The sequence below is a fragment of the Lonchura striata genome, chromosome 4, assembly GCF_050655825.1.
Source record: "Lonchura striata isolate lonStrDom1 chromosome 4, ASM5065582v1, whole genome shotgun sequence".
NCBI lineage: Eukaryota > Metazoa > Chordata > Aves > Passeriformes > Estrildidae > Lonchura > Lonchura striata.
In genome coordinates this window covers 16,715,174-16,741,562 of record NC_140706.1, presented here as the reverse complement: position 1 = coordinate 16,741,562, position 26,389 = coordinate 16,715,174, and the positions used below count along the sequence as shown (strand labels likewise).

Genomic DNA, 26,389 nt, shown 5'->3' with positions numbered 1-26,389 from the left:
AAGTCTAATAATTGCACAGAGTGATAACTCATTTCACTTCTATTTTTCTAACTACATTTTAAAAGATAATTCTGGTTCTATTAACATTTCCATTCAGCTGAATGTTTGCTGTTGCTAGGATATAGCTACTGCAAGTTGTACACCAAATGCATATATGCAATACTTGTTCCTTTGCTAAAAAATCAATTACCTGATAAATTGTAAACATTTTTGTAACACTTCCAAAAATCTCTAAGATGCCATCCTGCCATATTTGTAATGCTTATGTCTGAAGCAAAGCTAACAGTAGTGTTTTTTGTTTTATTCAGTACCTTGAGATTACAGAATTTTCAATTTTGAAACATTATAGCAGAGAATAAAAGCTTAAAGTAGAAGCAAGTAGTCATAGGACCAGAAAAAAGATGGACATGCAAGTCAAACTGCATAAAGCATTTGAGCTCCCAATTTTCTTTTGTCTTTACACTAAAAATGAGCAGGTAACAGAAGTAACAGTTTTTATAATGTCTCACAAAAGTTTATCTTATAATTCTTCCATGTCAGAAATTAATGCCAGAAATTAGGTATTACAAACCTAGCACAGAGGGAACATGTTCTCAGTTACTTTGGTTTATACTTACAAGCAATGAACCTTAACAAGTGTATTTTTAATATACAATAATTCTTTTACTTATTAGATAGGTCTGTCTACTGACTTGGATTATACAAAAATAAACTCCCGGAAATGTAACTGGCAGTGGCCATGCAGCATAAGGGACCACATTCACCCTGAAAACTTTCCATACTGGAGCAATAGGAACTCCTGTTAGCAAAAATGCAGTGATGCAGCAAACCAGTAAGTGTGCCTGCACACTACAAATAAGATTAGTAATTACTCATATTAAAAATATCTTTTTAATTACTGGCTTACAATACCACCAAGCCATATACCTATACTCATTATAGTTATCTTAATATGCCATATGTCTTTGCTAAATAATAATTTTGAAATATAGTTACATTCTGAGATCTATGGTCAGTTTAAGAGTAGTGCTAACAAAATAATGCTAGTATTTAAAAACTAGCTAGCAGTAGAATAACTACATTCTTGCCAACTGAATTGTCTAGAAAAAAACAATTCAAACATTCTTGTAGTTGAACTAAGCAACTTTGTTAAAAAAAATAATATACAAGTCAAAACACAAGCCAGATTGACACCATATAGGGAAGACTTATTTGCTTCCATTTAGCCCTAAAATGATAAGACTTAATTCTATCACATTAAAAAAAAAAAAATGGAGTTGTGTTGTGTGCATGCTGCTAGAACACACCATACCAAATCATAAAAACTCAAACAAGTGAGTAAAATACCTCAACACACTATCATGGGGAGCATATAGCAACAAGACAGCTTTATAATTCGTATGTGAATAACTGTTTCTTAAATGTTTTGTCCATTCAGTCCACCTCTGCAATAAAGTGGACCACACTGTAATGTAAATGTAGCACAGTGGAAACCAGCCCACTGCACTTACCTGACAGCAGTTCCATTAACAATCTAATCTCAACATGAGAAAAATTCTTCAATATTGCCTTTTGAAAAGGGGAAACTCCTTTTTGCTCCTCATTGGATTTAACCAGAGCAATTGTTTGCAGTTGGAATATTTCAGAGGCTTTGAGCTAATGAGCATTTTTCTAATAAGTGATTCCTTTATGAAGTTGTTAAAATGGATTCAGACTGAAGTGTCTTTTCTACAAAATTATAACCATAGTCTCACTTACCGTTATTACAGTTAAAAGAAATATGACAAAATCATTAATTACACCTTAACAATAGGTGCTGTATTGCACTAAATAGGGAGTGCAGCACTTGAAAATATTTTTTAAGACCTTGTTCTGTTGCCTTACACGCACCATCTTACTTCCCTTCCTATCTGATGTGGTTTGTTTTACGATTTTTTTTTTTCGGTTTTTCTCTCTCTCGGCAGAAGTAAAAGCAGCACAAGGCTCAGCGAGGGATGCGGCGGCACCTCCGGCAGCAGCCGCCCCGAGCGGCCGGGCAGGACCGCCCGGGCCGGCCGGCGGCGGGCGGGACACGACCGGCGCGCCCGGGCGGCGGTCACCCGGCAACGGCAGCCTGCCATCCCTGCCCGGCGCTCTGCGATTTATTGCGGCGAGGGCCACAGAGGCCAGGAGCAAAATGAAGCAGAGAACTATGGAGAGACACATCTAGTACCACACACTTTAATCATAGCTGGCAGAAATTAATTCGGGAGGAATTTTTGCAAGGGCCCCCCATACGGCATGTTTTGTCGTTGCTGTTGCCACTGTTGCTCTGGCCTAAGATAATTCTTTAAAGTTTTTTTGATGTTTGGTACCTTTTCCCTGTAATTATTTATCGTTAGGAATTTTTTTAGTGACTAACAGACATCTCAAAATTGATGTTTATTAATCAGACTACACTAAGTTTTGGAGGTTTTTTCCTTTAGATAAGAAATAGTCACAGCGTGTACTCTCAAGTACACGTATTAAAAGAAAAACATATATAAGACAACATTCACTACAAAGGTTGATTTTTTTTTTTCAAGGCCAACATTGCCTAACTTCTATGTATATTAGTCAGTAAAGAAACTTAACCACATTCCAAGCACAAGAAATGTAAATCAGAAGGGTCAAGCTTTCTGCATGTAATTCAATAACCTTTACATGCCACTGATTAATAAAGGTATTTTTTAAAACTGAGTTTTCAAACAGCTTGGATCCAAGCTGCAGCTCAGTATCCTGCAGCAAACAGCAATCAATGAAGTGTGATCTAACCAGCCAAAGTAAGCAGTCAAAATCTATTTGCCTCAGATAAGCACTCACTAGGCTGTGGTCATTGTGCTAAGGTGCCATCCCTGACTTTACACAACATAGCATGAGTGGGCATACAGGTCAGCCAAGAATGCTCCTCCTTGCAGCAATGCTACTTTGTTGAGCAAGAACTTAAATTATCATCCCAGGGGATTTCAAACAGCACCTTTATTTTAATGATACTGCACCAAAACAGAGGTTCATGTATATTGTGCTTTAAGAGATTGCTTGCAAGGTAAAATTAATATACCTTACAGCACTCTTCATACTATTTTTGGAATTAACTACTTCCTACTGAAATATTTATGTCAAAACACCTTTGTAGATAGCTATTAATGGGAAAATCAGCCTCTGTTTTGACTAAAATTATCCATTTTAACTAGTTCCAGGAGATTTCTTGGAAGGCTGCTAAACTGGAAAGAAAGTAGCCTGAAAAATAATTTAACTACCTTTGAAATTAAGTGTCTTTAGACACAGAAAATAATGCACTGTCTCTTTTAAATTCTCAGCCTATTGCTTTCCTTTACTTACACTTCCCATCTGTCAACAAGTGCTTGTAATTTTATTACACTGTCCTGTAGTTTATGCAGAGTTGGTATTATTTTACAGAGTTCTGTTAATGGACTGGATAAATGGTAATGCTATTTAAACTAGTCTCCTGCTCCAGCAAACACAGCTGCAACTGTACTACTATTTCTAGGCAAACATCTTGACCTGAACACGCAGTGCTCTCTCAACCCGTCCAAAGAGAAATTGGAGCAGACAGCAAAGGGAAAGCATAGCTGGCCACTGGCGGCAACCAACTGTGTCGAATCATAATTCATATACAGTGTAACCTCCTTTTATATTGCATTTAGCCTACACAACAAGCATATGTGCTTCTTCACCTGGCATCTCATTTACAGCCAAGGGTCAAATGGTAATTATTATTCACAGAAGCTCAATAGTATGTTGAAACCTCGCAGTACACACATTGTTTGATTAGCTGTTAAATGCCAAAAATAAATACTAAACCCAAAGCAAAAAAAAAAGTATATATAATTGATCATGTTTAGCAAACTTTAATTCTCCTTATAAAAATATTTATTTGGATGTAAATACATCTAAGCTTATACAATGATACATGTAAAAAGCCAAATCACTTTATACACTTCAAAAAGAACAAACTACATATTATCTGGAAACTAACCACAAACATTTGACTAATATCAGTGCCTTTGCTGGCCTGGCATTTTTAAATTACAAATTTAGCGTTAAGCAGCTGTAATTTTTTACTACCATTCATATTTTCTTTTAAACATGAATACATTATAACCAGACATTCACTTTCATGGTCTGATCAACAATAACCCTTAGGCAGAGGAAATTTAATACTGTGAAGCCAGTGATCTCTTACTCTCCTCCCTATCCACTATGAGCACTTGTGTGCTTTTTGTCAAAGGACATTATAGATTTAAGACTAGCATCTATCAAATACACAATTCTGAAAAAAACATATTCAAATATGATTTTGACTGATGTGTGTATCCATTTTTTGCCTGCAAATAATGTCTCATTTGTATTATATATGTATCTAGGTAGCAACCATTACACTGTAGGTGGAATAATAAAATGACCATAAATCCCTTTAATCTCCTTCCTGCTAAAGGTAATGTCTTTATCCCAGCTGATGGAAATTATAAGAGACTAAATTGTTAATATACAATAAAATATTTGAATATATTATAATACTTCAGCAGAGCAAAATATTTTTGTTTGTCAGGAAAAAAGCCTTCAGCAGCTTTCTGGCCTAGTCATTTAAAAACTCATTAGATCTACAGGGAATTTCTGGAAACAAAATATACATCTAAACCAGTGGAATAAAAATACACAAAAATAAATGTTTACAATAATAGGAGTAATTTTCAGTTTGCTATTGTATATTGCTATAAGAAATAAGAAAATAACTTATTTCACAATAGTAAAATAAAAATCAACTAAAAAAAGCATCACATTTTTCCTCAAACATAATTCCATCTACTAAGGGGAAACAAGGAATCCTGCTTTCCTCCAACTTCACTTTTCTTTTTCTAAGCACACAAGTGAGGAAACCCAGTATTTACCAGCAAATTTGACAGCAGAAACCTCACCTGGAGTCTGAAGAAATGTATCAAACATATATCTAAATTAAAACAGGCTGAACTGGTACAACCCTGCAAAAGCCTGTCATGTGTTATTCCTCCCATAACACATACTGTAACTTAAAGGCCCCTTACAATTTATTTTGTTCAAAGCAGATTCTAAACTTTATTCCACATTTCAACTGCAACAGAATTAAGTGGCTTCTTAAAAAGGACAATGGTAAAATATTGCCTAGAGTAAAACATCATCAAACCAAGTAATACAATCAAAACAAAAAACTCATTCCTCAATTTGTTGCCATTTTTATTTAAGGTAAAGCATTTCATCATTTTTTCTTCCCAGAGCTTGAGTTCCTAGCTTTGTTTTCTCTGTGAAAGGACACAGGAGAGACTCCTGTACAGACCTAGCATTTGCCAATGCTATTTTTTTTCTGGCCAAATGTGTATAGCCACAAAAGTAGAACATCACAAAACCAAAGCACTTATACAGTGCTGCATCTCTGGATCAGAATCTCCAAAGGCATTTTTTAGTTCTTTTAACACAGAAACAATTTTTAGAAAAACCAAACAGGAGATAAGGAAAATCAAAATATTCTTTCAGAAAAACTTCCTTACAGAAGTGGGAATAAATGACAATATTCTCATACAAGTATCAGTATCTCACCTAGATGCTAACACAAAATTTAAAAACAAATCTTGCAAAGCAGTCAAAGAAAGTACTCAGTTTAAACTAAATACCAATGTTCCAAGACACATTCTAGCACAATGTGAGGCAAAAGATAAAAATTGTAATGCAAGACACAATAACAGACCAAGTTCAAATTTTCCCAAATAATAGTTATTGGGCCATGCCTACTTACAGCCTGTATAACTTTGGCGTCCCCAGAAAGAGCAGCTCAGAAAGCAACTGGAGGTTATTTCTGTTTAGGCGCCTTTGGAAAGAAAAAGAAAAAGTTGTGTTAAATTACAAATGCTACAGCAATGCAATGAAACCACTTTGAGTTGGAATCCCAGTGCTGTAACAAGCTGATTTTAAAGACCAGAAAGGTCCATTAGCGGAGACATGGTCCAGTAGTAAATTTACCATGGACTAATTACATTTTCTGGTTCCCCCAACCGACCATATTACCTATTTTATGAAAGATTTTGAATCTCTGCAGTGTGAACCAATCACTAAGTCAGGACTCCACCCTGTGTAAACAATGGAAAAGCTAAAAATACAAAATCAGCAGTGTAAATTCAATTCCCCACCAACTCTGTGTTCCTCTTAGTATAATGGACCAGATAGACATTTTGGGAGCATGAAAATGTTCAGGGGAGCATGTATCAAATGTATATACTTTCAGTAACAAGATAATATTAGGTCTAATGACCCATATAAACTATTTATATAAATTTTAAAAAGCAAAGGAAGCTGTTACAGAAACCCTGATCAAATAGAAGTCAAAAAACCCCAAGCTTATATCTGGCATTACAAGGAGGTTTTTTCATTCATTTTTTTCTCTTTAACTGTAAAGATAGGAACTTTGAGGAAGCTAAAATAAAGAAATAGAGCTCGATCAGTGTGTACAACAGAAAAAAATGCAAATGAAATCTGGAAGGTGCCCATTTGTCTGTGAAGATTCTCACTGAGCATGCTGCCCAGGGTCACAGCTGCTCAGACTGAGGTGACAAGATCAAAGCCTTCTGTATTATACACATAGTCAACAGAACAACCACTAGCCAAGGCAAATATATTCTATCTTCATGGTTTTTTCTAAACATACGATAAAGATTATTCTTTCTACTGTGTCTAACAGCCCTGGAGGATACAGACATCCCAGTCAAGAAGTTAAATTCAAAACAGTCTTTTGGTTGTTTTTAACAAATGCATCCACCACATGTGCCACCTGCCATTCAAGCAAAGCAACTGACTAGAACAAACTGTTGTGTCCCATAAAATTTATCACAGGTCACAATTTGCAATGTACTATCCCTCAATAATTCAGGGCACTCATGGAAACTAGACTGCATGGGACTATCCGATATATACATATATACACACACATATATATAAATATAATCTTAACAGTGGTTAGACCACATCAATAAACTGCTATCAACAAATTCCACAAGGTGAAAAAATACACTGGGCATCAGTCTTGAAAAATTAAGTTTTAGAATTTCATAAAGGCTCGGATTTTCCTGTTTGTTACTCTTAGAGCTGAACCCAAATAATTAACTGTTTAGCCTCTCTGGGCTAATTTCCCCTAAATATTGTTCCATATAATGGTCTTTCCAGAAATTCTCATGTAGATACATAGAGACATTCAAAATCAAATTTTACATCGCTCCATGGTTTAGTTCACTTAGTTTTTTCTCCTTTAAAGCTCAATGTGACTACTGATGAGAGTGAAATAATCTGAGAAATATTTTTATGCACTCAGAGGGTTGCTATCACACTTCAAATCATAAGCAAGCAGTCAGCTTCTTGAGTTCTAGACATCCATAATTCTCCAGGGTTAACTTCAGGTTCTCGTCTGTTAGTCAACCATCAGAAATCCTGATTTCTCTAAGTAGAAGAAAGCTAAATCACATCCTTAGAGATTAAAAAACTAAGAGTGAAAGAAAATAAAAGACTAAAATGAAAGACCAAAAAATAAAAGACTACACTACTGAGATAAGATAGGTGAGTGACAATGCATTTTAATAATTAGGAAAAAAAAATCTTAATCCAGCAACAAAAAAAACCTAAATTGTGATCTTAAAAGTCACATGTCCAAATCAGTAGAATGAAAATCTTCCATATAAAAGAAAAAGTTATAATTTAATGACTACTGGAAGACTTCAGATTTGAACACTACTTAAAAAGAAAACCATCCCAACATAAATAAAGTGATACATGTTACTGTTTCTGCATCTACTACATTAAAAAAAATATATATAAATAGACTTTTTCTAGCCTTTAGTAAGTTTATGTATAAAAGTACATGCCAAGACCATAAAACTGAAGTAGAAAACAATTATTTTAAACTAAACTATATTTGCAATCCAACAAGATTTTGAAAATGAAACAAATGAAGAAAAAAGTTAAAAAAATAAAGTTAATTCACTGCTTCTCCTCCCTAAATAAAGACTTAAATCTGTAAATCTATTTTTACAGATCCAAAATTACATGGAAAAGCACATAGGGTAAAGACTAAAAAGTCAGTTTCTAATCAGTTTCTCAGGACAAAAATCTCTGTTCACACTTTTTAATAAATCTATTAAGTTTGAACATTGGACCATAATGATGAGCTGTTACTGAAAGGGCAATGAAATTACCCTGTATCTGTATTTTTGTAGAACTTTTGTATATTACATAAAAGCCTCTCTAGTACAATGACAATATTAATTGATGATCAAGTTAATCAGGCAGGCTGCCTTTCACTAAATGCAGTCTCACAAGGACACACAGGATCACTCAGAAGGATATTTCACAGGTGAAACGCTTGCTCTGCTATTTAGCATCCTACACTCCTCCTTTGATGAGGAGTTTGTTATTACTCTACATACCCCACACAGCTGAGTATACCTTTAACATACTGGTGCATCTCCCACTCTATAGACTTTCAAATCTAAGTTATGGACAGTAAATCAAGTTGCACTAATTAAACTAGCAATAAACAGCACTACCCTCATGTCTCAACAGTTTCTACGCCATGAGCTTGGAACTTCAAAATTGGTGTTCTGATATTTGTTCTTTGAGCTCTACATAGATTGAAGGAATACACAAATTACTGATCCCTTATGAATTTTGTAACTTTTACTTTGAATAGCTTTATCCAACTCCCTAAATATTCTTTTAGAACTAAGCTTTCTCTAGCAAGAATTTGACTATTCCTTATTGTCTGTGACCAAGAAGATAAAACATGGCTAATTTTCATAAAGGCAATAATGGGAAATACAACTTTTACTATACTTCTAAAAGAGACTTCAGCTACTCTTTACACCTATCAAGTTATAGCAGATGCTTTTACAAGAGTAAATTTGCTAAATTTTCTATATGGAGATTTTAAGAACTAGACTTCACTGAAATACATTTTTCAAGACTACAGCAGGTAGTTCTGTCTAAAAAAATTATATGAAAATGTAAGTGAATGGGAAAAATATATGCAGAGCAAGTCTGAAACAACAGCCTGGTATCACAGTACGCAACAGTTTCCCATTCAACGATCACCATGAAGAGTTTCTAATCTTTGGAAAGAGCCACACAAGGAGTCCAGAAAATACATTACTATTTTAAAATGGTTCACTATTTTACATGGTTCCCCAACAGGTCCACTTTTTCAGGTAATCTGATGCTTCATTATGTCTGAAATAATACCTATCTAGAATGCAGGAACATACTGAAACAAGGGTGAGTGAAAAAGATACAACGCCTTTTCTCTCTCAAGCTGAAATCCAAGGTAAGCACAGTGGATCATGGAATCCAAGACTGTAGATTTTAAAGAACTCCAGTTGTTTTGAGTAAAAAGAGCCATAAACATTCCAGCACACCTTCTTTCAAGGTGTGGTGGCAGACACTTAGCACAGTTACCTAGCAGGCCATGTTTCCCCTGGGGCAATGCGAGAAATTTCAATTCCACCAACTGAACTGCTCTCCCAGAACTTACATGGAGCTCAAACTGAAGCACTGAAGAAACAGTGATGAGATGTTCCATACCATGACTATTAATTTTCCAACTGAGCTACAAATATTTGTGTTTCTCAAGCAGAGAGCTCAGAGGAGACGAAGCATTAGTGCTGTGAGCAACAGAAAGTGCACCAAAGAATCTCTGCTAATACTGTATTAACTTGGACTGTAAAGTCCTTTTGTAATGTCCAGAAATAAACAGATGAGGCACCAATATAATATAATTTTTCAAGCTGCAATTCAAATATACATATTTTTTTTCTTCTGTTGCTGAATGCATCTTTAGAAAGAGATTGGGCAAACTTACATGGGTACATTTTCGAGCTCTTCACAACAAATTCAAGCAAAGCCCACATACTACCTAAAGTATACAAAGTATTTCAAATACTTCAGTTTCAAACTCCCAGAGCTCAGTCTTCTAGACACAGTAAAGACTAGAAAAGCATCTTCAAAGTAAAATGATGGCAGAAGTATACAAAAGGATTTAAGGACAAAGAAAAAAAATACCTTTGACAAATGAGCAGGTGAAAACACTCATTAAAGGAAGTTCAATACCAACAGGCAGATAAAAAGTAAGACCTGACAAAGAACAAGTAACTCTTTGAAGAAGACAACATTAAGCTAAGCAAAAAAATGTGGCTAGATTTGAGCTAGTGGTTCTGAGCAACAAGCTGTTTTAGTTGGAATTGGGATATATCTGTTTTACATTGTCTTCTGCACGCAGCCAGAGTACATGTAGATGATGACAGATAGAGGTACACTGCAGGAAGAGCACACTATGCTCCCAGTAGCAACATATCCTAACCCACTTTAGTCTGGCCATGCCACAAATCCATCCCAATGTGTCCCTCAAGTTTTCAAGCCACAATAACCATGATTGCACTGGGTACAATGTAGTAAGCTACAATTGCTATAATTCACATCCATTTGCTTCAGACTTCTTGCAGCCTTCACTGTAACTTGTTTCTGATCCCACTGTAGCAACTATACACAGCCAGAGAAGGTGGAGGAGACTGTAAGGCCTCTCTGGGAAAATGAGCTGTTCCAGAGCTTGACTGTCCTCCCAGTGAAGAAGTTTTGCCCTTACATGCAGCTACACTTCCCACTTTGATTTATGCTTGATGGCTCACGACAGCAATGAGCCTGGCTTAAGGTTTCTCATAACCACCTCACAAGTAGTGGAAGGTTGCTCTTTTGTCCCACCTAAGTTTCCAATGGATTTTAGTTCAAGTAGATGCAATTCTACCCATAGACCCTGTAGAACAAAAGGAAACCCTCAAAGATAACTTGAGAGCTGATTGAAGTTAAAAGCTGTTTTAAGTAAGTTATAAATCAGCTGTGCTCTTTAATTAGAAACAGCCTATCCCATTGGGTGCACAGAGAATGAAAGCCTTCCAAAACCCTAAATACAGGCACAGATGCATTTTATCCAACTGCCACTGCTTCGGAAAAAGGATTGAATGCTTCCAACACACAAAGATTATTGACAGTAGAATTCATTCTTTTTCATTCCTCCTTCAAAATTAGCCTAGAGAAGTAAATACACTATCTGCACATAGTAGCACACAGCACCATATAGCTTAGAAATTGTATTCTTCAAAGGAGTGTATCCACACCTTCTGTTTGTCAGCAGAGGAAATAACTACTACACTCATTTAAAAATAGCATGCAACAGCTCAGTGAAACTCATTTGCAAAATATATATAAACTTTAAAAACATAAAAGCCTGTTTACATTACATTTCAATTTAAAATGGAAGAACATGTCAGTGATCAAACATCTTTGTGTTCTCACAGGAGGACTTTCTACTCACAACTGAATCCACAAAGCTCCTTAAGTAGTTTCAAGATGCATCCCAGGGATATGCATCCTCTGGAAAGGTCTATATGAGGCTATATGAGCTCAGGAAATACAGGAGCCACTTACAAAATTATCCAAGTTCTTCAAAACAGAAAGCTAGTGCACAGCACCCAAATCATTGCAATCAGCTGGTTTAAGTATGATGTCCAGAAATTTTAATATATAGAGTGAGAATAACAGATCAGAATAAGTGATTACTACTGCCTCAACAGAAGAAATTATAACTTCGACTTCCATCTGAAAGGAAGGCAACACTACTTTTCTACAAAAAACATTGTGCTATATCTGCCAGAGGCAGAAAATATTTGTACATCCATATCCAAAGCCACAATCTGCTGAACTTCAACACATCTGGCAACTGCTGTCTCTGAATGTGACTTGCATGTCATCAAGTGAGAGGAAAGCCCAAGAATTAAGAGCTAAGCAAAAGATTGTGCCAGTTTTTCCATTAAGAATTCTCTGCAAAGAAAATTTCTCTAGCAAACTACTCAATCTCATTAAGCCTAACAATATCAAGTTTACCAACCACATGAGTAAAAACTGAAATCTGAGAAGTTCAAGGCTGTTCTTACATCATTTGGATGTCCAAGGTTTTCCCCAGGTCAAGAACCACTTAAACAGGATTCCACTTTCCAGGCTAAATAATGACTAGCTAAAAAAAGACATCTAAGTTATTTCTCATTTAATTTCAAATATAAACTAGTTATTTGTTTCAGTAAGAAAAAAATAAATTCTGAACAGTAGCAGGACACTACTGCAAACTCAGTTTCTTATTTGTGTAGGAAGCAGTGAAAGGTGCTTCTCAATTATAGCACTACATTGAACTAGTTAGTGTGCAGTACTTGAAACCTAAGGTATTTGCTGTCCTTCATTTTCTTTTCCTGTGAGTTTGATGTCAAGTCCAAAATTACCACACTGCTCTCCTACTCCAATCAATTCTCCCTACATTATGCAGAACAGTATTTTGTGCTGCCAAGAGTCTATACTTAAAGTCTATACTTTGCCTTTTTAAAGAATTTTTTTCACTACAAAGGAAAGACAGAAACTAAGGCTGCTGTTTTCTGTATTCCTTACTGTTTCAACAGAAAATATATTTCTATAAATATTTAGTCATTATCCTTAATTCTACCTACAAAAAGCACTAGAAATCATGAAAAACACTGTAAAAACCAGGAAACTGCAGGCTAGGAAGCCTCATCTCAATACCTGGGGAAGCGATTGGGCAAAATAAAAGCTATTTCTATTCTAGACACAGTAAGGACATGATGGCTGGGAGTGGTCAGCACAGATATAACACTGATAAAATGGTGCCTGACCAGCCTGTTAGCCTCCTACAATGAATAAGAAACTTGGCAGATATGGGGAAGGCAGTAGATGTTTACCTCGACTTCAGTAAAGATTCTGACACTGCCATTCATAATGGTTGTCCTCACAGACAAACTGATAGAGTACAGACCACAAAAGCAGATGGTGAAGTGGACTGAAAACTGCCAAAAGTACCAAGTTCAAAGAGTTGTGGTCAGGGGCACGAAGTCCATTTGGAGAACAGTCACAAGTGATATACTCCAAGGGTCAGCAATGGAACCAGTACTATTCAAAACTTCATTCACCATCTGGGAGATGGGACATATTGCACCCTCAGCATATTTGCAGATGATACAAAACTGGAAAGAATGACTGATGCACTAGGTCTGTGCACTGTCTGAGAGTAACACAAACAGGATGGAGAATTGCTTGAAAAAGAAACTTGGAAAGGCAAACGGGAAATGGAAAGCCCTGAACCTGGAGAAGAACACACTGGAGAACCACCAGTAGGACAAACCATCACAGAGAACAGGTTAGTGTGCATGTGAATAAGAAATTCAAATGAAGCCAGCAATGTACTCTTGCACAGAAGGCCTGGGCTGTAATCCTAAAATTGTTACCAGCAGGCAACAAAGGCACATGGTCCTCCCCGTAAAGGACATCAGCACTGGTGAGTCATCTGGAGAGCTGTGCCCAGAGCTGGACTCCCCACTACAAGAGACTGGACCAAGTCCAGGGAAGAACTGTTAAGATGATGGAGGCAAACTGAAGCACCTGTCACATTGGAAGAAGTTGAGAGAGCTGGGACTGTTTAGCCTGAAGAGGAAAAGTCTCAGAGATCTCATTGTGTACAAATACTTCCTGTGTATAAATAAGTGATGCACTTCCTTCCCAAGTAAGGAAAACTGAGCCAGAAGTGCACCGTGAAAGGACAAGAGGCAACTGGAAACAGCCTTCAGACACCTGCTCTGATGGATGCTTAGTTCATCAGTAGCATGGGATTAGTCAATCTACAGAGACTTCAAGCCTCCACAATCTTGTGAAGCTCACTCATAGGATTCTATTTTATAAAGTACAACATAAAGAAGGAAACAGAAGTTATAAAACATACTACATATTTAAAACCTGTTACTCCGTAGAGTAACAGAGATTCAAGTATCTGACAAAACAAGAATGATTTTGACAACACCTGGGATTACTTCCAAGAAAGGAGAAAAAAGGCAAAGAAAGAGGGGAGGTGAAGCTGATCTAGTAGGTAGAATTTAGCTAGGGTTTGAACAGATTCCTTAGAAAGACAAGAAAGGCCTGCAGATAGTACTGATAGGCTTGTAACTGTCTTTCTGGCATGAAGTTACCACAGTAAATTCTCACTCAAGTATTTTTCTAGAGCACCTGTACAGACATCCTGCCAAACTAAATCAGAATGGCTGGTGTGCCTTAAAAAATGAAGGGAGACTTTGCCATGTTATATTTGACTATCAGTCTAGACTATTATTAAAGACAAGCCAGCACAATGAACACATACTATGAAAGAAAATAGGAAAATAAAATGTTTCTTCTGATGAAGTTTCAGCCAGGCTCTTCATAGTAAATGACATACTATAACAGTATGGGTCATTGAAGTTGCAGCCAGATCCCTCATATATTTTGGAATTTATCTGTAAAACTTCAGATAGAAGCATGATTTCTGCAGTCAAAATAGGGAGCATCTTAGATAATCTTTTAAATATTCTATATTAAAATGTAATGACAAGTCAATTTTCACCTGTTGCCACCTAATAAATCAGTATTTAAAAAAATATAGAACTTCCTCTGTGAGAAATAAATATTATTTTTAAAGAGCAAAACTAAAATGTGCAGTTTTAAGTTTAATATCAGTGCTCTATAGAATCTATTTTAAACAGCTTCTAAACAAAAAACACCATTTGAAACAAAATCCTTGGTACAACAGCTCTACAGAATCAGATTTAGTTTTACCATTTTGCAACAGTGCAAATTACCCATTTCAGAGGAAGCAAGAAAGAAGAGCATCCAGCAAACAATGCCACAAAGGATGAGCACAAAACAGATGTGGGAAAAATAAACAGCCTTCCTGCCCTGGAATTTGTTAAAAGGTCTGCAAAGAGCAAACAGGACTTCTTACTGCAATTTGACTTCTAGACCTATAAAAGGAGTCCCATGAGAAAAGACACAGACAAATAAAATATAATAAAAATAAATAGGGGGAATTGACAAGTCTTTTAGAAGAACATTACTCTTGGAATTAGTTTTATCAAATATTTTGTAGTGTTCTATAATCAAAATTTAGCTAAAATTTATTTTTCTAACAATCCATTAGAGTACTGCATGCTTTTATATACTGTCTTCAAAAACAGCCTTTGTCTATCTGATTCAACAGACATTTTTAAAGAAGATATTCGATGTTGCTTTCGCAAAAGCCTGCTAATACCAAATAACTACAGTAGTATTTTTTAATTCTTTTCCTTAAAAAATTATAAATCCACATGGACAGTATAATTCATGTAATATAGTCCCACATTCCACTGGTAAGTGATTAACATCACGGGCTTCGTGGTCTCCTCCCTGTCCTAAGAGAAGGAATGTGTGGTTCATTGCCCTTAAACTACATAAAACTAGGTAAAAGAAGGATTTTTTCACATCCATGATTAACAAGGAATAACTCTTCACCCCCTTCAGGGCTGTTCAAAACCAGGTCTCTCTACCTGAGCTCATTATTCTTCCATTACCTGTGACACACCTGTGTGAAGGAATTAACTCTTCAAATGCTCACATGCTCAGACTGAAGCCACACAGGCAATTAATTACCAACACCACAGGGAGGGGACAACTTTAACATCAAGCAGCCTTAAAAAGCAAGCACATGATTAGCCCCACGGGTTTGAGGCAGTCCATCCTAGACTTTCCCAATAGCTGTAGTCAGAACTGCTCACAATGTACCCCAAATGAAAAAAATTACTTCTCAGACTTCAGTAAGGAACTTGCACACCACACTGAAGACCAGCATTCAGTGAAAAAAGAAACTTGAGACTAACTTTCAGCTAAAGAGCGAAGAACACAATCTAAGAGCTCAGTAAAACTTCTATACTATATAACACAATATTTTATCCCTATAAAACTGATCTCATTGACACAATTTATAATCAAGCACAAGATGAAATATTGTTCATCAGCTGTGCTTTTAGGACAGAGTGACAGAAATGATTCCTGGAATGAATAGTAGTTATACTGCTAACACAGAATTTTTGCCAGGGATCCTAAAACTCCACATTAGCCTTTACATCTAAGTGTCTGTAAACTGGGGGGGGGGGGGGGGGGAAGTAATATTTTTCTTCAGCTAAAAAACCAAAACTGCATCATAAAACCAGATGACATTTAACATTTTATCCAGAAGTACCTGCTGCTAAATTTTAATCATATAGCTTCAGAGAAGTGAAATCTAAATATTTCTAACACTTCTCTTCTGTAACTGACTATATGCTATGAGATTCAAAACTCAAAGTTCAGCCCAAACCTGCTTATTCTAGGATTAATTTATTGACACAGCTCACATTTAAAGAATCAGAGAATATATTGTCATTCCTCTTTTAAAAGTATTTTTCTACTTGGAATTTACATTTTATTGATAGAGTTAGTCAATTGGGAATAAAACTAATCTCATGCTACACATCAATACAGAATGAAAAATTAGCACATAGGTTTATTTTAATCTCTGGACAGCATGCTTTTTCCCATCAGAGTAAGTCTGTAGTAAGTCTTTCCCACGTGCAGTAAGTCTGTACCCTAAGAAAGAGCACACATAACACAGCCCTTTTCTAGACTAGACAGAAAGGATAGTATTTGTTCATCCTGTCTATTTTGAAGCAGCTGCTAATGCCCTTGATAAATGCCCAGGCCTGCTGGGCAGTTATGCCCAAGACAAACTCTATTTGTCTTTACCCTCGATGGAACATTTCACTTCTTGCTTTACCCTGTGATGCATGACTTTGTTAGATGAGATGCTCTGTAAAACCCCATACATTCAGAGATCATGTTAACTCCCAAGTCAGACTTGATTTTGTAATTTCAAAACCTACTAATGCAGTGTAATAGTTTACCACGTTTACCTAAGTTAGAGCTCAAATGGATAACCCTAACCCTGCAATACATGAAATACAACTAAACATCACTTTATTTTACTGAAGCCCATTTAATATTTTTGACAAGATGATCTTCTTTATATTGAGGTTATAATTAAACCCTTGCTGCAGCTGCACACAGTAATTTCACATACTGATTTGTATCTTGTGAAGAAATTCACCTAGTACTACAGTTTGTTTACTAAGCAGAAAATTTTTTCTTGAAACTACAGAGTTGAAATATACTTTTCCTTCGATGCTATGGCACGTCTATAAATTTCAAATTATTCATCCACAGCATGTACAAAACAATACTACTACTACAGTAGTAGAGTACTACTACAGTACTACTCAAACACCTTTAAGTACACACCTAAGTAAGTGTTCTCTTCATGTTAACTTTGAATAACTTGTTTTAATGCATTCATGGAGATGGAGCCCAAATAAATAGCAAGTAGGGACAATTCCTCAGTTTGTCATCGTAGAACTGTATTGCAAAAATTTAGAAAATTCAATAAACCCTAATAAAACATTTAGTTCTTGAAATATTCTATTCTACATCAATAGGTATTGTAAGAAAAAAAAATATATTTCAGTTTAAAAACTACTTCATGTACTAACTTGATGTTCAGCATTCTTTTCTTGAACTCATGATTCCAGCTTACTCATATCATGTAGCAAAGGGGGGCTGTTTTTTGGGGAGGTATGGTGGGGGTATTTAACTTAGACACCAACTCGGAAGTTGAAGTTATTCCTTTAAGAGTAACATTCCATCTACACACTAGTTTTCAGCAGAAATAGGTTTGGTGAGGGGATTGGTGGCTTATTTTTCCTTGGTTTGTGGGGTTTGGTTTTCCCCCCCTTGTTTGTCTTTTTAAGTCTACACAGATAACACTTTAGAACTATTAACATAATAAATAGACATTTTAAAAATAAAATTTGCTAATTCAACTATCAAAAATAGAAAGTCCTGGCCTGGAAACTTTTTAGGCCACACAGTAACCTTTCTCACAGGAGTAATCAGTGAGACTACTCATGCAAACCAAATTATTCACATGGTAAATGTCTGCAGAATCAGACTCTAAATTAGCATTTTAGGGACATACTGCTCCCTCAATGGATTATTCATAAATATAGGAAGAAAAAAGTGACTAGTTTTGAAACTATTGCTGTAAATTCCTCCTATTCTGACATTTTTTCCATGTCATAACCCTAGCATAATAGAGATGGAACCCCAACTACTAGGCTTAAAAAACATGCTAAAAAAATTATGATTGAAAACTTTTCCTATCTGCCAATTTTTTTTTTTATAAATGAAAAGGTAACTGCTCTTCTCTGTAAATATGTGAAGAGTATATTTAGCCCTCAAAAACCTGACAATCCTCTATTTCTAGAGTACATGGAACTGTAAAGAAATTTTAGATTTAAGTGGCTTCTTACAGAACTGGTTCAACAGTCTATGGCAGCTGTCTTCAACAAAATTTTATACTTCCCTCCAGATGACAATAGTTTATAAAAACACTGGCATATTTTGAGAAGTATTTTCAACACTAGAGAATGAGGTGAACTTGGGGATAACAATGGCCTACACTTACTAAAATCTATTTTTAAAGCTGCATCTAACAGTGTCAGTTTTCATAAAGTGGAAACTTTCAGTTTATCTTCATCTCTTGCTGTCTTAATATACTATTTCAACTAGTATAAACACCACACCCAAGATGACAGCTTTATGAAGAAAGAAGAAACAAGTGTTTAATTTCACTCTCATAAGGAATTGTTTCAAAAGGTTTTGTTCCCCAATAATAAGCAGTGGTCCCTGGAAATCCATAAGTGTTGTGAAAATCCTCCATGTCTTGACCCTTTCTGTCTTCCTGCCATGAAGCATATTGAAAACCACAGCTGACACATGACTGTGGTCTCTGTAAGAGAGTTCACAAAACCTAAGAAGCCACATCGAACCCTCTCTCTATGGCACTTGCCATTTCCTGAAGAGCCATATACTCTTTAGGGGCCCTGCTCAAGAACATGGGCTCACACAAGTTATAGATAATAAAGGAAGTCTTGCAGATGGCAAATAATGTAATTATTGCAGATGTCAAGACTGTAATTAATCCAAGAGTTTTTAGCACTGCTTCAGGATGTACTCAGAGGTACAAGCTGTCCCAACTGAACTTCAATGCATACAGCCCATTTCTCAAAGAGGGTTGTTTCAGCAGACAGAGCATCTACACAACAAAACAGACCATGCAATTCTTCTGTTCAGTATCCAGTCTGTGAAAAAATCATGCAGACATGCCAGCTCAGGTGGTGCTGTACAAAACTGGCTTGGACTGGAGCCTTAAGAGCTCAGTACTTAAGAGCCTTCAAGGCTGTCAGAGATGGGAACTAAAGTGAACACTGCACTGTATAGACATTTATTTGACTTGAAGACTTCTCACAGAAGCATCCATCTAAAAGGTTTACAGCAGTATCAACTTCACCAGTGTTTCCCCAGCCACTAAAGTTTCCATAAACCTAAAACTTAGCAAGTTGCTAATTTCCACCTTGTTTTTTTCCTTTTATTCCTTAAGTAGCAGACAAGTACGGAACTGTTTATTGCAAACTGAAAACTTTTACTTTAAATCAGGCTGCTATAATAATGATCACTTTTTACAGCAATATTTACTGTAGACTTGGGTTCTGTTTCACTTGTACAATTACACTGGTGTGACACAAATTCCCATTGCACAGCATATTAGGTCTATAGGTGAGAAATAGTTTTGTGCACATACTAACCTACAAACTATACTAAAAGTATTAATTTTCTTAAGCTATAGGAGAAACCACCTGATATATTTTTATGGATTTAATAAAATTCCATCTTAAGCAGATCGCTTCTGAAGAGGTCAAAAGTTTCTTTTCTCCGAGATTAATTTTGCAAAGCATTTCAGGTCTTTCCTTCCATTAAAGGGAGCAGAGGATATCCAGCATTTTGAATTATGAGACCTATAAGTCAGTATTCACAAGTAATTCATTAACCAACCAAACAGTTCCTCGGAAATCAGAGTTACTGGTCTAAGAAAAAATTTAACTGAGACTGCAGTTAAAAACAAACAAAAAAGCCAAGAAACAAACAACAAACTACCACCCAAACAAACAAACCCCCAGGATATCACTTGGAGAGATGGGCATTTCTTTTTTTCCCAAAAGAGAAGATACTGTGAAAGCCTGTTGTTCACATGAAGAGTATTGAAGAACAGGAAATATCTTTCAATATTAAATCTGTATACACTAGCACAAGATATTTCAACATAAGCAGCATTACATGTAAACAATCTTATAAAACAAATTGAGTTAATTTAAGCTGCCATGAAGTTCTCTTACAGCCTATGCTTGCATGCTAAAAGGTCTGTTTCAGGTATTCTTTGACAGCAGCTTGGCACATTACACTTGGAGTAAAAATGTGACACGCTACACTCACACATTGAAAAGAAATTAAAAAGCTTTAAAGTGCTTGCTATTTAATGTATAAAAGAAAATACTTGAAATAAGTACCCACAGGTTTCCTGAGAAATCATTTTGGATTTCAAAACCCCAAGGAGATGAATTGGCTGCCAGATAACAATGTGCCTTCATCAGATGGACTTGGCAGTTGTAAACAAGAAGAATTTTCTCAGCTTTTCCCCGCAAATATGAAATATTTGCTCTTGGCCAACAGCTGGGCAGTTTAAAGACATCCTGCATATATATTCAAATTACAAGTCACCCACACACCTTACACAAACTGAATTCCAGCAAATTAAGGAAACTGACAAGCTTTGGAGCAGATGCAATATAACTCTGAAGACAAAATATAATCTAACTTTGAAGGTCTAAATAACTAAATTTTCAGATAGTATAGTTTGCCTGCTGAAGGGTGAACAAATACAACTCACAACGTAGCCAAAAGTATCACAATGTCTCTTTAGAACTAGTATCTTATGTAAATGGAAAAGAGCTCTTGTTTTCCAAGTATCAAGGGAAAACCAAAGAAAAATGAAACAATGTAATGGCAAAATACAAACACATCAGACAAGTAAGCCATAACTACTGAATCTCATTTTTCTCTGGTAAACAATTCTATACTTCAGAAATAAAAATCAAAATCCTTGAATTTTGAAATTTGTTAATAAATCACATAGCAGAATCCTACTCTGAAATAATTAAGAAATAAGGCTGCTGATAAACTGTTTTAAAACTTGGTAAGCATTTGGTATCTTAGTGTCAAACCACATTCAAAGTGAAAGTGTGGCCCTCAATGTTTTTTCATGTTTTGTATATGTGTATTTACTTTGCAATATGAACTACACTGATGTTTAATTTTTTATCTAGACACCATAAACCAAATTTAAGAATATGCATATATTATTCCAATACATCTTTAAGTCCCTATAATTTGTACAAAATTGAGAATATATTGTAAAAAAGCACTGAATTAAGTGTTTTAATACGACTTAGAAATGCACAGCCAGTTTTTGTTCCAAAGAGCAATCAATCCCATTAAAATTTATTTAAAAAAAAATTTGCACTATATTCATTTTTTAGGTCAAAAAGTTTCTTTGGCTTATTTGAAAAAATGAGGTAATGATCTCAAGTACATGATATTTTAACTATTATAGAAATATCATAATTACACTGGTGGTTACTAATTCTCTTGAACAGCTTTGTCTATGACCAACCAAACCATAATGGTTTGAGAGGTTTTTGTTTTAAACACACAGCAGCTGTGGATACAAAGCAACTATAAGGCAAACTATGTTCAGACCAGTGCTGCTTTTCAATTGAGAATAGTATAAATACTTTTATATAGGTTAAAGCAGCAGCAAATGAAACATTGAGCAAGACCTCAGAAGCATGCTTAAAGAAAAGGTGATATAGTGAGAATGCAACAACTACAATGCCTAATAATGAAGACAAAAGTTCTACAGAAATATATATATATTAATACTTTCTAGGCTCCACACTATGTCCAACAAGCAGCATCCTGCCTTTAAGAAGTCCGATATCCCAAGTCGTAAAATACATTTAAAAATGTTTTCATTTCACGTGTAATAACATAAGAAGGCACATATTGAAAACTAGCTTGAGAATTACTCATTTTCTAGGTCTCACTGCAACCAAGCAGGTGTTTGTACTTCAACTTCACCAGATAAGGTCCTCTCATCTCTGTTCCATCTTCTCTTGCCACAGTACTTCTCTCCCCACAGTATTCAATCTTTTTCTTCAATCCAAATGCAAATTTTTGAAAACTAATCGTTCATATTTTTTCTAAGCCTTTGTAAAAGCTTTCATCATATAAAAACTGGAGGAGAACTGAATCACTTATGTAACAAGAAAACATTTTATAGCCAGTAGTTACCTCCAATAAGGCATTGCATAAAACATCTAACACAGGTCAGAGAACATCCTACTTTTAGTGCATCCGAGTTCTCAAAAGTCCTTATGTATTCAAGATTTACATTAAAATTTTAGATAGTATTCAGACTATATCCGACGGGACAATTGCAGTTTGCACTTTGAATCCAGACTGCTTTTGAATGCTCCCTCCCAACCGAGTCCCTTAAATACTGCTTGAGAATTTCTTACTTCTCTTGTAAGGCTAGAAGTCCCAAATTTAAAAAAAAAGCACTTAAAAAACCTGAAGCCTGATACCTTTACACACAACTAATTTGACCCCCCAAAAGTTGATACTTTTAGAATTAAATATACTTACAGCCTCTCCAGTTCTTTTAAATCTTGGAATGCTCCTCTTTCAATAGTACTAATCTTGTTCTCCATGAGCTGACTGAAATACAGAAATTTTAGATGTAAGTTTTAATATCTCTAAGATAACTTGTTGCATTAACAAAGGCAGACACATTCTTTCAAACAATCCAAGAGCTATTGTAGACTGACATCCACTTTAACTTTCTGTCTCCCTGTCACCAACAATTTACATGGGCCCAAATAACCAAAAGAAGAAAAATAAGCTTAGGTAAAAAACAGGAATAGATATTAGATTTGCTCATTTACTTAAGGAGTCACAAGTTAAAAAGCTATACACATGCCTACAGGCTGCATGTACACACATCACTGCCCTTCGGCAAGTTGCGAGACTCCAGTCTAACAGCACGAAGGTGATACTAGTCTCACATGAGAATAACAAAACAAACTCTGAACCGTGGTGTTGGGAGAAACATCAGCGAAAGACTGCACAGAGATTGTAACTGTAAGAGTATCTCTGTTTTGTAACAAAATTTAAAATTACTACAATGTTATATTTACTTCAGAGAGAAAAGGATTTTACAAGACTACTCACTCAAATTAAACCAGCCTTAACAAATAAGCTAAGTAGTTAGATATTTCCTTCAGAAAATAACAGAAAAACCCAACCAAAAAACAAAACCAAACAAAAAAAAAAGCCCCACAAACTACAACCACATTTAAAAAGCTCGATAAGGCTTGAAAAAAAAATTACACAAAAAAACAAAAACCCATCCAAACAAACCAACCAAACAATTCCTCCCTCAACTTCAGCAGTAAAGTTTCTTTTTTGTCCAGAAACTACTGAAGAGCAATAATAAACCACCTAGGACTTGCTTTCGCATTCACTAAAGGAATAACATTTTTGTTAATTAACTCTCTTATAGTTCTGGTTGAGAGTGCCCATTTTGAGTGTGAACTACAAATTTTACAGCCTTAAAGTAACTCCAATGGTTATTCAACCAATTTTAGCAACTCTTACTCATAAGCTATGTGCTAAATTAAGTCCTCAATTCTCATAATCTTAAATCATAATTTAAACATTTTGAGGGAATTTCTCACTTGTGCATAACAGTGTATTACACATGGCAGAGCAGTTTTAGGTTCAGATATAGTGATACAGTAGCTAAAAAGTGACAACCCATCCAGCTAATGAACTGAAATGTAACTACAACCTGTAGCATCAGTCCTAAGAGTTATCAATGAGAGAAAAAGAAAACTTACAGAACTCGAAGGTGCCTTAGACCAGCAAAGTCAGTCTTTGTGATTCTTGTGATGTTATTTCCATTAAGATCCCTAAGAAGAATAATTTGTAAGCAGCAAAATTAAAACATTCAAAAGCTATTTTTAAATAGTTTTGTTTTCACAGGCACAGCTTTTTCAAAAGTTAGGAGATATAAATGAATGCAACAAACCATTGTTACAATTAACACCATGTGAGTCCCTAATTTCCAAGCAGCTGAAATCCAATTTACCTTGAAAACAGTAGTTTGAAACTTTGTAGCAGGAGAGTTTTGGAAAGTCAGTTCCGCTTGCCATTACAAAGCTCATATTTATCTTTAACTACAATCTCTACCAATAGAAGAGTTCAAGGCTCTATAAATGGGGTTACAACTGCATTTAGAAAAACCACAAGACTTAATACATATGTATGGTTATACCATATAGATATGCTACAACTGTTATTTGACTGCTACAAAAACTAAGTGACTGAAAAAATACCCCAATTTTCACCATTTCAAGCAATTTTCAGATTTCCCAGTATGGCTAAAAAGGTGGCATAGGGTTTAAATACCTATAACAAATATTAGGTTTCAAATAAGCATTAAGGTTTCAAACTGCTGGAGTAAGTGACAGGAAATAAGATTTCACCAAAACTAAGCTCTCCACTTGCTGCACAGAAAGCTATACTGACTGCAGAATGCAAAGCAAGTTCAGAAGCAACAGAAACCCGTATTTAGGCCCTAGCATTTCGGATCATACTTCTATACTACTTTTTCTTCTGGAGTATATGCCTCTTTTTCGTAACTTTTTGGGCTTAAGAAATAAACATCTTTCAATTCCAATCACTACAAGTAAAACCAGGCTTGTCAATTCACAAGATAAATCTTTAGGAAACAGTATTATATGGAAGCTATTCTAAAAATTATAGCTCATTCTCAACGTAGCTAGGGGAAAAAAAAAAAAAAAGAGTAGTATGTTTTTAAGCACTTTAATACCACATATGGCCAAAACACCACTGTAAAGAAACCACACAAGTCCCAGGAGTAAAGTGTCCCTGATACTCTTCCGAGTGAAATTCACCACTCCAGACGCGCGTTCACATGCCAACATTTAAATGACTTATCAGAGAGTAAGAAATAATGCGCACACCACTTCCACTCTCAGGACCCCTCTGGAAGGCAGCCTGATACAATAAATAACCGGCCACATCCAGAAGACAGCCCAGCCGCGGGTGGAGGGAGGGAGGGATCAGCGTTACGGCAGGACCCGGTGCCCTGCGAGCGCGGCTCTCGCCCGCCGGCAGATGCGCGCTGGCGCCGGGGCAGCGCCCCCACCCGCCGCTCCGCGCCGGCCACCGCGGCTCCGCGGCGCAGGGAGCGCTGCGCGCCCGCGCCTCCCTGCCCACGCCCGCGGAGCGCGGCGGGGCCGCGGCCCGGCTCTGCCCCGGGGAAGGCGAGCCGTAATAGCCAAGTTTGACGGGAAATGGGCGCCGGCGGGGGGAGAGGCCGCTCCGCCGCCGCCCCGGGGCGCTCCCCGGCCGCGGTGGTGCCCGCCCCCGCTCCCCGCGGAGGCGGGAACCGCGCTGCTCACCGCGGCTTCCCGGGATGAAAGGCAGCGGCTGGGAATAGCGCCCACCTCTTCCGTGTCTCCGCGCATCGCTGTGAAACGGGCACGGCCAGCAGCAAGAGAAGGGAACAGAAAACCCCCACCCAAAGGGCGTCGGGACCCTAAAGCAGGCCGAGGCCGGGGGCCACCTCAGCCCGACAGGCGGCCGGAGCCCTGAAGGGAGCAGGGGGCCGAGGGACGCTCGCCGCCACCCCGGCCGGGTTACTTACAGCCTCTCGGTGTTGCGGGGGATGTTCCTCGGGACGCCGCGCAGCGCCAGCCCGTGACAGTCCACGGTGCTCCCCGAGCAGGAGCACTGCGCCGGGCACGGCTGCGGCGCCACCGCGCCCGCCATCGCCAGCAGCAGCCCCAGGGGCAGGGTGAGCTTCCCCCAGCCGCACATCATCACCGCCCGCTGCAGCCCAGCCGGGCCCACCGGCCTCGGCCCCGGGGAGGCGCGGGGCGCGCCGCCCTCCTCCTCGCCGCGGGGAGCGCTCGGGCAACTTTCACGGTGCGGAGACAGCGAAGTCCTTTCTATCCAAAGCCAAGTCAAGAAAACAACCCCGGCAAAGCGAGGCGGGTGGCACCGATCGGCGGCTGAAGGCAACTTCGCTAGGCGCAGAACCGCGCCCGGGTCGTCCCTTGCTAGCCCGTCGGTGGCCGGGAGAGGCGGCGCTCGGGTCTCGTCTTCACACGCTCCCTGCGATGGCGAAGCAAACCCAGGGTCTCAGGGTGCGGTAGAGTTGGGCGAGCTACTTATGTTCCTCTTCGCCCCTTTCAAAGCCGTGACTCCCCGCTGACCCCCCCGCGAGAGGCCGCGGAGCCCCGTCCGCCCCAGCAGCGCTTCCTGCGCGGCGGCCCGCGCAGCGCTGCAGCCGCTCCCACGCGCGTCCCCC

The 26,389-nt window shown here is 37.5% G+C and overlaps 1 protein-coding gene across 18 annotated transcripts in view; it reads right to left on the bottom strand.

The window, feature by feature from the left end:
* Positions 1-25,899, bottom strand: part of SLIT2 (slit guidance ligand 2) — a 259,896-nt gene extending 233,997 nt beyond the window's left edge. For all 18 annotated transcript variants that reach the window (XM_085578557.1, XM_085578552.1, XM_085578561.1 and 15 more), the window contains exons 1-4: positions 25,724-25,899; positions 23,889-23,960; positions 22,636-22,707; positions 5,810-5,881 (exon numbers count right to left, since the gene is read on the bottom strand). In XM_085578557.1, coding sequence (XP_085434683.1) covers positions 5,810-5,881; positions 22,636-22,707; positions 23,889-23,960; positions 25,724-25,899 — 392 coding nt within the window. The remainder of the gene's footprint in view (positions 1-5,809; positions 5,882-22,635; positions 22,708-23,888; positions 23,961-25,723) is intronic.
* Between the last annotated feature and the right edge of the window lie 490 nt (positions 25,900-26,389).